Below are 16213 nucleotides of genomic sequence, written 5' to 3'. Positions count from 1 at the left end.
TAATTTTTTTATTCCTACTATTAATATATGGTCCAATTTTCTCGTAAGCTAGCTGTTCTCTCTTTTTTTGGCACCTTATTCGTCCTGTGTTCTGTTATTATACTTAATAATTGCTGTACTACTAATGTGATTGCCAAGCTAAAAAAACAGAGTGCAGCTACGTACAAGCAAAGCGCCGTGGCGTGCGTGCACCTCATCCTAAAACGGCACGTGCTGATCCTGACCGGGCTGGTTAAAAATGGCCGTAAGAAGCCGGATCTGTCTATCCCTGAGTCCGGATCAGATCTGACTATTTGAGTACTGTCCCACTAACACAACCGGGTCCCAAGCCGGCAAGCCGCCCGATCGATCAGACCCGTTAAGGACGAACCTGGTGGGCTGGCCGCCTGGCCGGGATCAGCCAGCGCGACGCGAGGGGCACGTCGCCTGCAGCCGCGGCTGTATAATATCACTGGTGGGCAGAGACGCTCGTGGTTTCATTTCTTCCCCCCTTCTCGTCACGTGCAAAGGGGGGAAAACTTCTTTCTCTCTCTTTTTTTTCCCTCCCCCGCCCGAATCTGATGCTTAAACCCTCGCCGGGAGGAGGATTCCAATCCCGACGCACCAGCCCGCGCCCGCCACCTACAGCCGCGCCCGGATCTCCGCCATGGCCGCCGCGCCGCACCAGGCCCAGGGCCCCGCAGGTGCGACGACCTTGCGCCCCCTGTTGCTGGATTGGGGGGTTTGACTTTCTGATTCCCCCTCGCCGCTGGGTCGTGATTTTGCCTTGTCGCTGCTCGAATTCTCTTGCTCGAAGGGTCCTGCGCGCTGTTTCGGTCGGAATTCCCGCCGGGGCTGTGATCTCGGGGCGGGCCCTGCTGCCGACGTCGCGGTGGGGGGCTCTGTTGGGGCTCCCTAGGTCAAGATTGGTTCCGGAGCTGCGATTCCTTTGCTCAGCGGAAGCCTCGTAGCTGCGAATGTTCCGTCGGGGTTGCGTGCTCGCACCTAGCCGTGGAAGAAGATGCGCGGAGCACGGGGCGGCTGGGATTTGTGCTGATTACGTTGCCCCACGTCTTCGCGAGGGCAATAGCGTCTTTTCTTCCTTTTTTTCCCACCCCTTCTGCTGGGGCACGTCCGCCTACAGGTGGACGGTTCAGGCGTTCAGGGGATTGCTAGCCGTAGCGACTAGCCGTTCTACACGAGGTAGCACGGCAATGTTGCTGCCAGTACGAGCAGGATACGATCGTCGGTGTACAATGGGAAGCTCTAGCTTCAGTACATATTAGGTATTCGAGTAATCTGCTGTACAGCAGGACACAGCTAGCTGCTTCTGATGGCCTGGTCATGGCAACGCGTGAGTTTGTCCTGTGCATATGCGTGTAGTAGCTTCGGAATGCTTAGGATTGAGGAGTTGTACAGCTTGCCATCCTTCTCTTTGAGTTTTGGCTATTTTGCACAATAACAAGGTAACTTCCCACGATTCCTGCTGCCAGCTTATCTTTCTATATTTATGTTTTGTAGATAGTGTGATTCCGCTGCAGTCTGAACCTGCACTTGATAATAATCCCTCCAAGAGTGCAAACGCTAGGGACCAGGTAATTTAGCTTCCATCTAGAGTTTATCTCCTTCTCATCTATGCTTTGAAATGTTGCTCATGAATATGTTGTCATGAATATGTTGCTGTTGTGACAGATTCTTTCTGGTACGGAGAATGTGACTACAGGCAATGCACGCGGCGGCAGCTCCTTGAAATCGCAAAAAGGCCCGCCAGAGAAGGCTAGCTCTGTCGGAAAACCTGGAGAACAACCTTTTCCCTACCATCAAAATGTGTATGCACCACAGCCACAACCACTCTATCCTGGAGGTTAGGGTACATCCATTGCCTTTTTAATTAATGTTAGCACATGTTCTGAATTCTGTTGCATGAAGCACAAGACAAATATATATCCATAGCTTCTAAACAATCATGTTTCTGTTGTTTCTGGCTGAATTTGTCTTTTGACTGGTTGTACAATTGATAATAAATTTTCAGTAATCTGCTTTGTTCACCTCTATTTGAATTAATTGTGGAAGTGTCAATCTTGTCCTAATGAGGGCACTGAAGTGTATTATTCAATTCCAGACTTAGGCTCTGTATCAAGGCAGCAACTTTCACTTTTCATGGAGTGCTATTTTAAATTTAATGTCCTTTTTCTTCCCCTTACTGTAGGCTACATGAACCCTTCAGGACAATGGGAGGAATATCCCCATTATGTGAGTATGGAGGGGCTCCATTCCGTATCTCCCGTAAGTTGCTGGAATTACTGAGCTTTTTTGTGTTCTGTTAATAGCTTTTTTCCCTAAATATTTTTGTTCTTGAAGGGAATCTACAATGACAACCAGTCCCTCATGCTATCTCCTGGATATGCAAACAATCCCCAAATGATGTATGGAGCATATTCTCCTGTTTCCACCGTTGGGGATGGCCAACAATACCTCCCTATGCATTTTCCCTTCTCAAGTCCTTACTATCAACCACCAGCTTCTCCTAGCATGGGATATTCAAGCTCTGCGACTGGAATATCCCAAGGAGACCCTATGCTGCAGCAAGAGTACTTCCTTCCTGATGGTCTTCTATATTCACCCACACAAGGGTATCATCAACCATTCAGCTCATTCGACAGAGGTAACATTTCTCCTCTAAAGTTTCTTGTTTAGCTGCAGGTAATTTTTTTTTATCGCAAACAACATGTGTTATAATAGTGCTTAGAGCCATGCCTAACTATGTTTTGACCTTTTGCAGCACCAACACAACTAAATAATGCTCCTGGGTTGTTTGGTCAAGGGAATCTACCACTGGCTTCTGGAATGGTATGCTGTCATGCAATTGAGTTCTGAGCATACATGGGTATACTACATTTGGTTGTTTGTTATGGGGATTCAAGAAGGGTTTATATTTAGAGGCAATATTTGGTTTACCATGCAGTAGTTATTTGTGGAAGTCAATTTTGACTTGTTTATGTTAATGCACCACTTATTGTCCAGCGCTGATAATGTATGTTGTTGCAGCACCATGGATCGATGTATGGTCCTGGATCCTACAAGGGACGCCAGCAAGGTAGCAAATTTGGTGGCAGTACTACAAGTTGGAGTTCTGCTGGCCGCAGATTTGGTACTATCGACTTGAGTGGCAATCAACAAAGGGGCAGCATGCCATTTGGTAGTCACAATGGCTCTCTGGAGTTCATGAATGAGCAAAACCGTGGACCACGCGCTACAAAACCGAAGATACAAGGCACAGAGAACACCTCAGGAGATGAGAGAAGCGAGAAAATTGTTCCTCTGATTGATAGCGAACTGTACAATCGCTCTGATTTTATAACTGAGTACAAGGATGCCAAATTCTTTGTAATAAAGTCCTACACCGAGGACCATGTACATAGGAGCATTAAGTATAAAGTTTGGGCCAGCACAGCCAGCGGGAACAGGAAGCTGGATTCTGCTTACCATGCAGCCAAAGAGAAAGAAGAGCATTGCCCTATTTTCTTGTTTTTCTCAGTAAGAACAACTCATCTCCTTTGGTTTTTTGCTTTTCCCTTCGAGGAAAAAAAAAGAGTAACAGTACATAGTGGGTGTTTGATCCTTTATTAGCATGTGCTAAGGTGTTTCCGATTTTGGTAATTTCTTTTATGAATAATTGTTCCTTTTATAGGTTAATGGGAGTGGCCAATTCTGTGGCGTGGCTGAGATGATTGGACCTGTCGATTTCGACAGAAGTGTTGATTACTGGCAGCAGGATAAGTGGAGTGGCCAGTTCCCTGTGAAGTGGCACATAATTAAAGATGTACCGAACAACCTTCTGCGGCACATCATTCTTGAGAACAATGACAGTAAACCTGTCACAAATAGCAGGGACACACAGGAGGTAAAATTTACATAAATTTTTTTGCCGAATGTTTAAGCTGCTAGTATCAACGGCATTTCCGAATAAATTCACTTACTCTTAACATACAGGTGAAGCTGGAACAGGGCCTCCAGATGCTAACAATCTTCAAGAACCATGAGGCTGAGACAACGATCGTGGAAGATTTCGACTTCTATGAGCAGCGGGAGAAAGCCTTGCAGGAGAACAGACGTCAACAGCAGCCTCCCACCACCTATCCTCAGAAGCTGGTGGATACCAACGCTCAAGGTCCTGTGGCCGATATATCAGATGCATTTGCCAAGGCCGTCCAGTTGAAGGATACTGCGAACAGCGGGACGACCCCGAAAGCTGAGGGTGCCTCAGCTGAAAATGGATCCGCTGCCACAGCCAAGGTTGAAGGGAGTGCAAACCTGAACACAGGCCCTGTGGAGTAGAGTCCGTTTCCCTTCTTTCTGCTAATTTGGAGCAGCAGATGAATTGCATGCTGCAATGTGAATGCCGGAAAAGTGGAAAGTGCAGGTTGATCGTGTTAAATATGGTCGTGGCTGCGTCAGTTGTACAACATCATAGGCTTTGTTTTATCTCCATTTATGTTATATAAGTTCAATATCATAGTTCCAAAATTATTGTTCCCAGTTCTCTTCTTTCCTGCTTTATTTTGCTTCCGACTTCCGTGGTCCTCGTGTCGCACCATGAATGATCGTTCCATTTTAGCGGGTTTATAGGCATAAGAAGCTGCAGAATTATGCTGCGATGAAGTTGCATTTTCTGCAGTTGAATGTGATACTGTCGAGTCTTGCACTGTCTGTAATTTCAGAGATCCTCTAGTGTATCTTCGTCTTGTTACTCTCAGCATGTACAATCTGCAGTAGTTCTCTTGGTCACATTGCTCCAAATCCCTAACACTTGCACATTACAAATGAAATGTAGAACTCTCTAATACCTTCAGGTAAAGCCGTTGTTGCAGCAGCAAACCTAAAATCACCTGCAACTGTTACACATGTTAAAGAAACGTTCAATAGTAATCATGACCTGCTACAGCTACAGGTTTGCTCCCCTCAGTGCTTTCAAAACTGATGCTGACCAAGGCAAAGATTAATGGTTCTGTCAGCATCGAATTTCGACAGACTACGAGGCAGGAGCAAATCCATGCTAGTTACTAATAATACATATATCATATATATATACCATTAAGCAAAGCTTCCACATGCTGCCGCATGATGATGAAGACACATAACAGCGAGCAGCAAGAGCATGCACTTGTTATAACGGAAGGGTATTTAGTCAAGCATAAAGCTACCTCTATTACAACCACTGGTGACGACAGCTAGGTGTACTCTACGATAACATGTCAAAGACAGAAGGCAGACTGAGGAGCAGACTGAGGAGTCAGCCTTCTGTTTCTGAAGCACAAGTCTATTGGGATTATAAACACATAGGATTAAACCCCTCTCCAGGTTCTTTTCCTGGATTGCGGACGACTCAGTCCGTCAGTCCAGCGTCATCGGTTGGGCGATGCAACAGCGGAAGCGAGCCTTACGGACAGTGGTCAGAACCTCCACCTCCACCTGCTCCAGCATCCTCACAATCTCAGCGAATGGGGGACGGACTTCAGGGTTTGTGTCCCAGCACATGGTCATGATCTCCGCAAGGGCAGGGAGGCAGTCGTGGGGTATGGCTGGTCGCACGCCCTTGTTAACCACAGCAAATGCAGCTTGCACTGCGCTCATGTTTGCAAAGGGGACATTCCCAGTCACTAACTCCCACAGGACAATGGCAAAACTGTAGACATCAACTTTCTGGTTGTATGGCCTATGCTGGATCATTTCACTGCGAGTGGAAAAATAGCAACTTATCACATTGGAAACAAACAAAACAGAACTTGGTAAATGTTAAAAACATCCATAACGGGTATTCTAAGAATAGTAAATACCACCTACAAACATTAAATATATATTACAAACCAAGGAACTAAAAAACAACCAAGCTCATAAGCCTATGAAAAATAAGATATGATTGTCCACCAGTGATCATGTGGCTCACTAAGGTAGTGTTTGATTTCGGAGTATGGTGGGATGGAGCCGCTCTGCACCCAGATTGTTGTTGTTTGGATTGGTTCTATACAGGACATAATGGCTCCAAAAAGGAAATTATGCTCAAATGTTGAACCATCCGGCTCTCCAAAATCTCTCGTACGGAGCCGCTCCATCCCAACTAGTTCCGAAACCAAACACTGCCTAGTTACCGGTCAGAAGAATCTTCCCAATACCTTATAAAACACTTTAAAAATGCTATCAATAGACAAGATAATAAAGAGGAAAAGGAGTTTATGTAAAACGGGAAAATCATGAAAAAAAGGAATATAATAATGTGAAGATTCTTAGCATTATTGACTCAGAGTATCAGCATCACCAAGACAAGCCACCCAATGAATTTGAACATACAACTAGGAACCCTATGTGCTAATCTTTAGTGGATAACATTTACATTATGCATGCATGCAGATATACCACAAACTAAATGGCAAATGAGGGCATTTGAACATGTCAGAACCTAAAAAACTCTTCAGGGGAGGAAAAGACTGTCCTTCCGGTATATATTAAGAAGAGACCAAAACATGGTCCCGGCTGAAAAAATTCACAAACCCTGGCCCCCTATCACTAGCGGGCTGTCACCGCCCACTCTGCAATGGCCGAGCCGGAGGGTGGCGCGCAAGACGTAACCCAGGAGCGGGCGGGGCACAACAAGGGGATTTTTTCAACCAAGCCAGAAATTTGCCCTCGAGGGGGACCGAACCTAGAACCTGGAGGTGCTACTCGGAAGCCTTAACCATTACGCTAGAGGCCCTTTCGCAACATGTCATAACCTCATGCTCCTACTCAAAACATACTTAATATAGTCTGGACTCTGGTCGTTTCACACCATCCAATAATGATATATTACTTATTTGGGTAAAAAGATGTCATACTATTCAATCCATATTGAAATTTCCATAACAGTGTTTGGCAATTGATCATCATTTGAATATCTCCAAGAGCCAAATCCATGGGCAGTGTGGGTTTTCCACTGACACATGGGAGAGCCAAGGGTCGGATTTAGGCCATGCTACCCAGGTTGTTTGTGGGCTTTGCAGTTACATTAGGACAAAAGAATAGCAAAAAGCACCACTCTCAGGTCTCACCTACCTCCCATCTTCAACATGGACATTTGGATCCTTCGCGACATTAGTCTGGCTTGTCAAGAGACTCAAGACCAAACTAGCCATTTAGGATAGGTGACACAACATGTTGGTACGGTAAACTAGGAAAGTTTTTTTTCGCCGTTGATTCATCTAGAAAAGATAGGTGAAAACAAGCTTGAGGACAATTCTTAGTGACAAGTACAATGTTATCTCAATAATCCATTTTAAGAGAAACAAGATCATTACTTGAGTTGCTAAATCCTAAATACCTTGAGTGCTTAGATATAATGAAGTAGCGACCACAACAAACACAAACCATAAAACTATATAAATGGCTAGTTGCATAAATAACTACTTGTGGGGTTTCCAAAAAAACAATCAATGTCATTTTAGAATGATAAGCACAATGGGCATAGGTGATGTATCTAGCTAGCTAAGGGACTAGATGATGAAAGAACAACAAATGCTCATCTACCAAGGGTGCCATTTAATTGCCATGGGAGGTACAATGGCTTGGATATTTGCTAATTAATAAAGTACTGGTTGGTTCCATCTCTGCAAATGCTAACCACAACGAAATTTTATCACTAGAAGGAATGCGAGGAGGATGAGTCAAAACGAGATTTGTTTGATTTATGCATGTAACTATATTTGTTACCAGTAGTCCATCTTTGCCTAGATCATCAAATGCTAACGAGCTAACACAAACGCCTTCAGAACATGAACATGGACGGATAGTGGGGGCATGACCTTACTACCTTGGTCTTTAGAAGAAGAGTTGCCCCTAACCAATGCCATGGGCCACCGAGCACAGATGAATTTGCCACTCAGGCTAACCGCTAGCAAGTGAAGCCGCAATCAACGACGGCGAGCTTCAGCGTACGAGTGGTAAACGAGATACGAGATCAAAGCCAATGATGCAATCGAGAGCCGAAAGGAGAAGTAGCCATTACGCCAGGGTGGGAGAGGTAACAAGTTTACATATGGTAGGATCTGATTAGGCAAGAAGAGATTACGACCGACACCAAAACAGACAAGATTTAATGGATTCAGTGTTATCCATTTATATTACAAAACCCTAACCAAACACTACTTAAGTAACCAAGTGGAGCTTAGGAATCTCATTTGAATATCGATTCAAAATTGGAGCAAATAGTGTTTCTATCAAAAAACTCGGCTGGGGAGGGAAAGACCGCCCTCCCAGTATTATATTAAGAAGAGACCGAAACATGGTCCCAACCAAGAAAATCCTCGAACCCTCCATCACTAGCGGGCCGTCACCGCCCACTCTGCAACGGTCCAGTCGGAGGGTGGCACGCAGAACGTATCCTGGGAGTGGGCAGGGCACAGCGAGGGGATCTTTTTAACCAAGCCAGAAGCCCCGAGGGGGATCGAACCCGAGACCTGGAGGTGCTACTTGGAAGCCTTAACCATTACGCTAGAGGCCCTTTCGTTGAATAGTGTTTTTATCGGGGAAGTAGATGATCTGAAATAAATGAATCCAAGGTTGACCTTCAACTAATTTGATATGACTTTTGGATACCAACATATTTGGTATCCTTGTTGGTTGCATGAATGACTATCATGTTGCACATTAAATTGCACCTCTAGCTAACATGTGATTTAGTAGAGGAGCAAGTTACAAATGTGACTTATTGATTGCAGACATCTCCTTTGTTGCTAGTGAGCTTTCCTAGCATAGGGATCCAAGTTGGCTCTCTTCCTACAACAAATATTATTATTTATTCCTACTCATCAAGGATTAGATGAGGGAAAGTCTTGCGAAGAAAGAATGGAATAGCCAATAATGATAATGAATTTTTGCTCCTCCAAGAGTGTGGTAAAGCACCTTGGCTTGTTTTCAAGTTGGAAAGTCAAGCCACGTCACCTTGTCATCGACTAGTCGTTCAAATGTCCAATCATGATTAGACAATGACTAGCCATAATTTATCGATGAGTACAAATATGGAGAGCACATCTTCACTTTGGGGGAAAGGTTACTTGGAGATGGTTTTGAAGCATAGCCACTAGTGACAATTACAACACATTGTCTATACATAGTTGACTCCGAGATTGGGAAAGAGAAAACTTTGACGCTCAAATCATTGCAAGGACATTCTGCTAAGTCAGTGTCACCCAATGCCTAATTGAAACCAGATGACAATCAAGCATCTTAGCTGGCCTCTCAAGTTGCTTCACAAATACTTTTCCGATGTCTAATCGCTAACAAATGAACGATTAGAAGGGTCTCGGTAAGGTCTTGTTTCTTTTGCCTAGCTATCCAAAACCAGTCTAGATAGAAGAAGAGAACATTGGAAGTGCACTTGTGACTCATCCAATCACTAGCCTGACGAAGTAACCGAATATAGACAAAAATACATAAACCCTGACGGTATGGTTGGTTAGAGGGAATAGGAGTTTAGAAATATAGATGTAGAAATTTCTCGTCTATTTTTATGGCAGCGGGAGGGACTATAAGGGCATGTCCAACATCGTGGTTTTGTCGCCTATTTAGGTAAAATGAACCACAATTACATTGTTGAATGAGGAGAGAGAACACATGTCATTGTGTCATGAGGCGACAAGCCTAACTTGTGCTCTCTGAGACCTAGAGTAGGCAACGACTTCCACCAAACATGTGCGAGCAAGCATCATTCGTGCAAGATTGAGTGCAAGCGCAAGAATAGTTGCAGATTGTTTTCCCCTTCGCGAAACCTTCTATGTATACACATGCTTCACCAATGGCAACCCTTGTCAATACAAAAGGCGCAAGGTTGTGGACGCAAGCATATATGGCGATGACGATGCTAACACGAGTAGATATAAGGGCGCGAGGTGACATATCTACCCTTAGTGTTACAAGGAACGGGTTCTATGGGACTAGCTCCCACCAATCACTTCCCTTACCAGAGAGAAGTCGGATGCATCCATGTCGTTAATCGTGATTAGATACATGGCCCGCCCATCGATTGCTAAATGCACCGCAAGGCCCACCAATACCAATTATTGTGTTTGGTTGCCAAAGGAATTACATAATAGCAATCGCATGAAAACACTAGATCATGATTGATTGCAAAATAAATGGAAATTGTCATCGATTTACACATCTAGATGTCCACCGTATTATGCAATATGTCCATCTTCCGTTCGTCGGCTCCTCTCTGGTCATCGTCGTTGTCATCGTGGTTGGGACCACGATCATTGTTGGGTCTAGTTCATGGAACCAAATGAGACCAAAGCTTCCTTCGTCCCATATTGCTCCACCTCTTCTTAACTGCCACTTCTCAACTATGAGAACAAAGATGAGAATGTGATGGATCTTGATGAGAAAGATGATGTCAATAAAGGATCTCAACATAATCAACTTCCTACCACAATGCTTGACATCACCACCATCTCATGGATGGAGATGGCAACTATTACAGGATGTCTCATCATAGGCAACGACGCCAGCCATGGTGACGCCCAAGGGGGTGAGAGAGTGTCAATGAGGCACAAATATTTGTCATGCTAGCGCCAATGAGGAGCACCAGGATCACATCTAGGGTGGCCAGTTTAAGATGGTGACCCCAAAATTATGTCCTACCTATTTCAATTCCAACCCAACTTAACAACCAAACACTTGACATGAATTGAACCAATTTGGCCATTTTCGTTCCACGAAGTTGGGCCCAATTCATGGAACCCAGTGGGAGCAAAGCTTCCTTCGTCCCATATGGCTCCACCTCTCCTTAGTGTTGCATTGCCAACCCTTGACTCTAGTACCCCTTCGCCACCGCTACAACTTCTCAACTATGAGAACGGATCTCAGCACTACCAATTTGGCCACCACAATGCTTGACATCACCAGCTCATGCATGGAGACGACAACTATTACATGATCTCTCAACATAGGCAACACCTACGAAGAGGAGTGGGTGTCAACAAGGAGGCGCAACGTTGTTCATGGCAGCACCAGTTATCACCAAAAAGCGAAGCACAAGGGGCATAATGTAGTCACCACTAAAGATGAGGACCACATATGGGTTGAACAGTTCAAACCGTAGCCTTTAGAATTATGGACTAACTATTTTAGTCATCCACAATTCAAAGTCCAACTTAACAACCAAAGAGTCAAACGAACTAGACCCATTTCAATTCCACAAAGTTGGGCCCAATTCGTGAAACCAAATGGGATAAAGTTTCCTTCATCCCACATAGCCCCACCTCTTCCTGGTGTTGCATTGCCAACGCTTGACTCTACTACCCCTTCACCTTTGCCTCTACCACCAATTGGGCCTGAAGCAACTGATCGCAAAATGACAAATTCAGCACATGTAGCATAATTAGGCTAATACAAGGCTTCAATTGGCAACATAAAGGCGTCAATTTACCACTAATCTAGGTGAATAATCTGTGCTTGCCAACCCCAACATCGCCAATTAATTTGCATTTTGCCTAATACCTGGATCCAACTAGGGGCACGTTAAATGCCTGTATCTACGAACCTTCTCACAAATTGCCTTTAACTAGGCGAGATGTTACCATGCATCGCATGATTGTTTAAGTTACACTTAATAAGACAACAAAATAAATTAAATTTCCAAGTGAGAAATAAATGATAGAAAACATATTTCTGACATGTATTTAAATTGACTTTAACAAGAAGAGATGTTATCATGCATCACATAATTAGGCCCCCGTTTGGCAGAGCTCTGCCAAACAACAGTTTTCTGAGAATCACTCCCATAGTGAATTATGTGAAGTGATTCTTCGAAATGAACTGGAGGCTGGGAGCTAAATAAAGTTGCTTCTCCTGATTCACTCCCACCACATAGTCAGACTTTCCATAGAGTTTATCATATGGTTTCATTTGAGAATCAGTTTCAGCCACATAATCACTTCTCTCAGAGAACCACTTCTAATAGAGAATCAGAATCAGTGGGAGCTCTACCAAACAGGCCCTTACTATTTATGCTTCACACACTAACAAAGTCATATTATGTTATAAGTAAAAATACTTGTATATAACATTGACTTAAACCACCTCACATATTCTGGAGTTGGGTGAAACCATTCCTTGGCCAGCAAGTGACAACTAACTTAACTTGAAGTTATAACTAAAATATAATAAGCATGTTGGATCTGCAGTACTTACAAATGCTCCTAAAAGACAAATACTTTATAGACCTCTTGGCAGAAGAATGCATAGTTCATAATCTCAGAAGGCAGCAAAAGATGTGAATCACAATCATAAATATCAATGGTTATTAATCATTAGCTCCCATCTAAAATAGTACAACAAAAAAGTGAAGGAACACACAGATTCCTAGAATAGCACCACTACTTTATTGTTTCTAAGTATTAAGCAATATATGGAATAAAGTGGTAGTTCTGGAGAGCAGCAGCACGTATATTTCGCATGCAAAAACACATTCATGCACAATCACCTGTTCAAAGCATGCCATGCAAAAAGAAATAACTCAATTTAAAACAGATTTGCCTTATTGGAATAGCATGATGACTGATTGAAATAAACAGGACAAAGAGCATGTTTGATCAACTTACGGAGCCATCCAGCGGTATGTTCCAGTTTCAGGTGTCATCCCCTCAGTCTTGACTTCAATCCTAGCCACTCCAAAGTCAGCAATCTTAATGGACTTATCACCAGAAATCAGGAGGTTGTCCGACTTAAGATCTCTATGAATGAACCCAAGGCCATGGACATAGGCCATGCCACGTGCAACATCCAATGCCTGCTTGACTGCCAACTTCAGCGGGACAGACCTGTTCTGCCTCTTGCTCAAGAAATTCTTGAGAGATCCACCCTTTGCATACTCCGTCACAATACACCAAACCAACGGCTTCCTGCACGCACCAATGAACTTGACAATATTCGGGTGCCTCAGTGTTGCAAGCATCATAACTTCTTGGACAAACTGCTGCTCTAACAGTTGAGCTTTCTCAGGGTCAGCCTCAGGTCGCTCCAAAAGCTTAATAGCAACATCCATCCCATTGTATGTTCCCCTGTAGAGCTTCCCAAAGGCACCTTGTGCAAAGGGCATTCCCAAGTGGAGCTTCCCCAGATCAATAGTCCACTCCTCATAATCCTTGAGTGTCTCAGTTGGGAACTTATTGTCCATCAGAGCATGTGCCAGCGCATCCTCACTCAAGGCGTGGGACACCCGGCCAGGGCGGAAGATGCTGTGCCCAACCGAGTAGCTTCCCACAATGGCAGGCCCCTTGAGACCAGGATGACCAAGCATGCCAGTGCGGGAGTCACTGTTAGAGCCAACGCTGCTGTTGTTGTCCACAGACATGGCGATGGACCCCCCATGCATGCTGGTCTGCATGCTGTTGAGGCTGTCGACCGACATGTTGGTGCCCTCCCCTAGCTTCTGGTAGAAGGCCATGTCACAGAAGTTCCCACCAAAGTCCACACCACCATCATGGCCACCCACGGCGCCGATGAAGTCAGGGAAGTTGATGCCTTGCGCCATCACTCGACAACCGAAATGTTAGCCTCTGCAGTAACTTGGCTCTTCCCCCCGGTCCCCCCCAACAGAGCTCCCAAAAGTCTGGCGATTGATTACCTGCAACCATGGAATAAAACTGAGGTCAGAAACAAGAGGCAAAGTAATCCTCCACTAGATGCAGGTCGAGCAAAGACCGGGGATTGAAGGTTCCATCCATTCCTACAAGACACAATGGTTTCCACTGCCATCAAGATAGAACCATAAATAAATTCATCCATCCAAGAATTGCTACTTAAGGAAGGGACAATCTAATCTTTTTGTCATTCTTACAGAGAGAATGGCAGACCAAATGCTCTGTCAGTAACTAACCTGGTCCCACTGGTCAGTGACTGGTGATTTGGGGTGAATTGGTGCCATCTGTAAGGATGGCAAAAGAAATTAAATGACCCCTTAAGGAAGGGACCCAACCCACCAACAAAGACTAGAAATATATACATACATAGAAATACAAGGTATTGGACACAAATCAGTTTTGCATTAAATATTTCCCATTTATGAACCAATCACCATCAAACATTTTGTTAATAGCCTCTGCTTCGGAAATAAAGTGAGGGCACATGCGTTGCGTCTTTTGTGTTATCTCCAAATATATCCTAAAAAATTATTAAAGTGGAGTGGTAGAGATGATATTGTATCTCTTCGTAGCTGCGTCCTATAATCGCCACAGTCGCCAACTTGCAATTGCAAGCACAGAAGGGAATCGGAAACCTATAGGAATTCCAGAAGTGGAAAAAATTCGACAGCGTCCAAAACAGGTAACCTCAAATCCCTAACGAATTGCCCCCAAAATGGCAACCTTGACAACGAACATGCGGCGGCTGCAGACCTTTCCAGAAGCAAATCGAAAGCCCCAGACAGGAACATGAAACCGACCTCGCCACCCCCACCCCACCTCAATCCTTCCCAGATAACATGAACGAGAGCCTGAATCAAACTGAACCCCCCGCAAGAGGAGCACGGGTGGGACCAAACCGCCGTCGCCAACCCACAGCACTTGACCGTGGTGGAATCCAAGAGCAAGCAAGGAAGAAGCCAGCCCTGTGCGGACCTGCGGGGAGAGAGAGAGAGTGCACTCACCCTTTCGAAGGCTGGCCGGGAACACGCCGCCGCTGCCGATGCCAGTCGATGGAGGAAGATGAGGTCGGAGCCGCGCGCGGAGGTACCAGCGATCCGGGGGGCGCGATCGAGGGAGGGCGGACGGACGGTGGGAGCAGGCGGTGTGTGATGTGATGCGGTTGCGGTGTGGCGTCGGAACGGCGCGGACCCCCTCGTCTCTGGACCGAGGAGGACGGGGCGACGGGGGCGGCGACCGGTGGGTGTGGGGGAGGAAGAGGAAGGCGAGGGGAACGCGAGAGAGGAAAAGATCAACAAAGGCGAGGGCGAGGCGAGACAGAAGAAAGCGAGAGTGGAGTCGCCTCGTTGTCGCTGGGTGGAGTATATCGCGGGGGCCGTGGGGTCATGAACTGGCAGGTTAGCCACGTGGCGGGGCTGATAGCGGATCAGCGTGGGGCCTGCGCTGCGCGGCGCGGGGGGGCCAGGGATGGATATTGCGGTGGTGGGCGGGGGATTTGGGAGTTGGCGAGGGGCCTCTGTGCAAATCGGTCGCCCGTCGGAGGCTTGGTTGCCCAGGCCAAACGGCACGGTGGTGGTCTGGCATCTGACGTACGGTCGGACTGCAGCTACACCCGCATCATGGGCGTGCGTCATTGCGTGCCGCCCGAATTCTTTTTTATTTTATCTTTTCTTTTGAAAAATACAGTTGTGCACCCTTTAATATACACATCTAGTATCGTGTGTTAAGAACGCGTGGTTTCGCTCATTAAAGTTTAGTCCGTGTTAAATTGATATTCGAGTATTTATTAATTATAAATATTAAATATAGTTTAATTATAAAACTAATTAGAGAATGTATAACCCTATTTATTATGGTGTCACTTGATGTGTCTTTAGGGGTTAAATAAAAAAGTACAAGAAACATGCTATTAGCAAATACTATGTCTCTACACAACTCTCTCTATATATTGTCTCTTAAGTACATTTATGATCTAAGGCTCAAAATTGTATCATGCAGTCTCCATGTTGTCTCCTATAATTGAAAAATTGATCTAAGGGCTCAGAATTGTACATGCTCTTACATAAATGATGACTAAACAACGAGACAGATTTATTAAGCATAATTAATCCATGATTAGCAAGTGTTTACTATAGCATCACACTGGCGAATCATGGACTAATTAGTCTTAATATGTCTGTCTTGTCTAGAGATGGCAATTTCACCCGTGGGTTCGGGTACCCGACCCGACGGGTGCGGGCGCTTATTTTCACATGTGGGTGTGACCCAGACCCGACATATAACTCTTCGGGTTCAGGTTTCTAAGTTCACTCGTGGGTGACCCACGGGCACCCGATGAAAATAATTTGGCACCCCTAACCGGCTAGGACAACACCCAACCCGAGTTGACCGAAGCCCACTAGTGTTGTTTGGTCTTTCTCCCTGTAGTGCAGCGCAGTAGTGGCAACCTAATCGCCACTCGCCAGCGCCACTCCCAGACTCCAAAATTCCCTGCAACCACCAGCCACCATCCAAGCTTCCAAAGCTGTGGTTAACCAGCGACCAGTCAGGAGCCATTGTTC

General features: G+C 45.3%; 2 protein-coding genes across 4 annotated transcripts; one reads left to right on the top strand and one right to left on the bottom strand.

Annotated features, from left to right (window-relative positions):
* The first annotated feature begins 496 nt into the window (after positions 1–496).
* LOC100192484 (YTH superfamily protein) lies at positions 497–4506 on the top strand. The gene is given in 9 exon segments (NM_001137704.1): positions 497–683; positions 1501–1574; positions 1672–1843; positions 2189–2265; positions 2341–2644; positions 2762–2829; positions 3028–3516; positions 3671–3883; positions 3973–4506. Coding segments are annotated over 9 exon segments (1779 nt in total). The 5' UTR covers positions 497–646; the 3' UTR covers positions 4318–4506.
* Positions 4507–5043: 537 nt separating this feature from the next.
* On the bottom strand, positions 5044–15200 carry LOC100282546 (uncharacterized). Of its 3 annotated transcripts, XM_035963050.1 has the most exons (4): positions 14657–15039; positions 13889–13936; positions 12612–13636; positions 5054–5713 (listed from the first exon to the last, which is right to left on the bottom strand). In XM_035963050.1, the coding sequence occupies exons 3-4, from the start codon at positions 13541–13543 to the stop codon at positions 5374–5376; spliced, it is 1272 nt and encodes a 423-aa protein (XP_035818943.1). In that variant the 5' UTR covers positions 13544–13636; positions 13889–13936; positions 14657–15039; the 3' UTR covers positions 5054–5373. The 3 variants fall into 3 exon arrangements, with proteins under 3 accessions (NP_001148926.2, XP_035818943.1, XP_023156906.1); NM_001155454.2 differs by lacking the exon at positions 13889–13936 and having other exon boundaries at positions 5044–5713; positions 14657–14986; XM_023301138.2 differs by lacking the exons at positions 5054–5713; positions 13889–13936 and adding an exon at positions 9995–12493 and having other exon boundaries at positions 14657–15200.
* Between the last annotated feature and the right edge of the window lie 1013 nt (positions 15201–16213).

Source organism: Zea mays, chromosome 10 (genome assembly GCF_902167145.1).
Source record: "Zea mays cultivar B73 chromosome 10, Zm-B73-REFERENCE-NAM-5.0, whole genome shotgun sequence".
In the NCBI taxonomy this organism is placed as follows: Eukaryota; Viridiplantae; Streptophyta; class Magnoliopsida; order Poales; family Poaceae; genus Zea; species Zea mays.
Note: the sequence above shows the minus strand (reverse complement) of the source record. Positions and strands in the feature narration are given on the sequence as shown.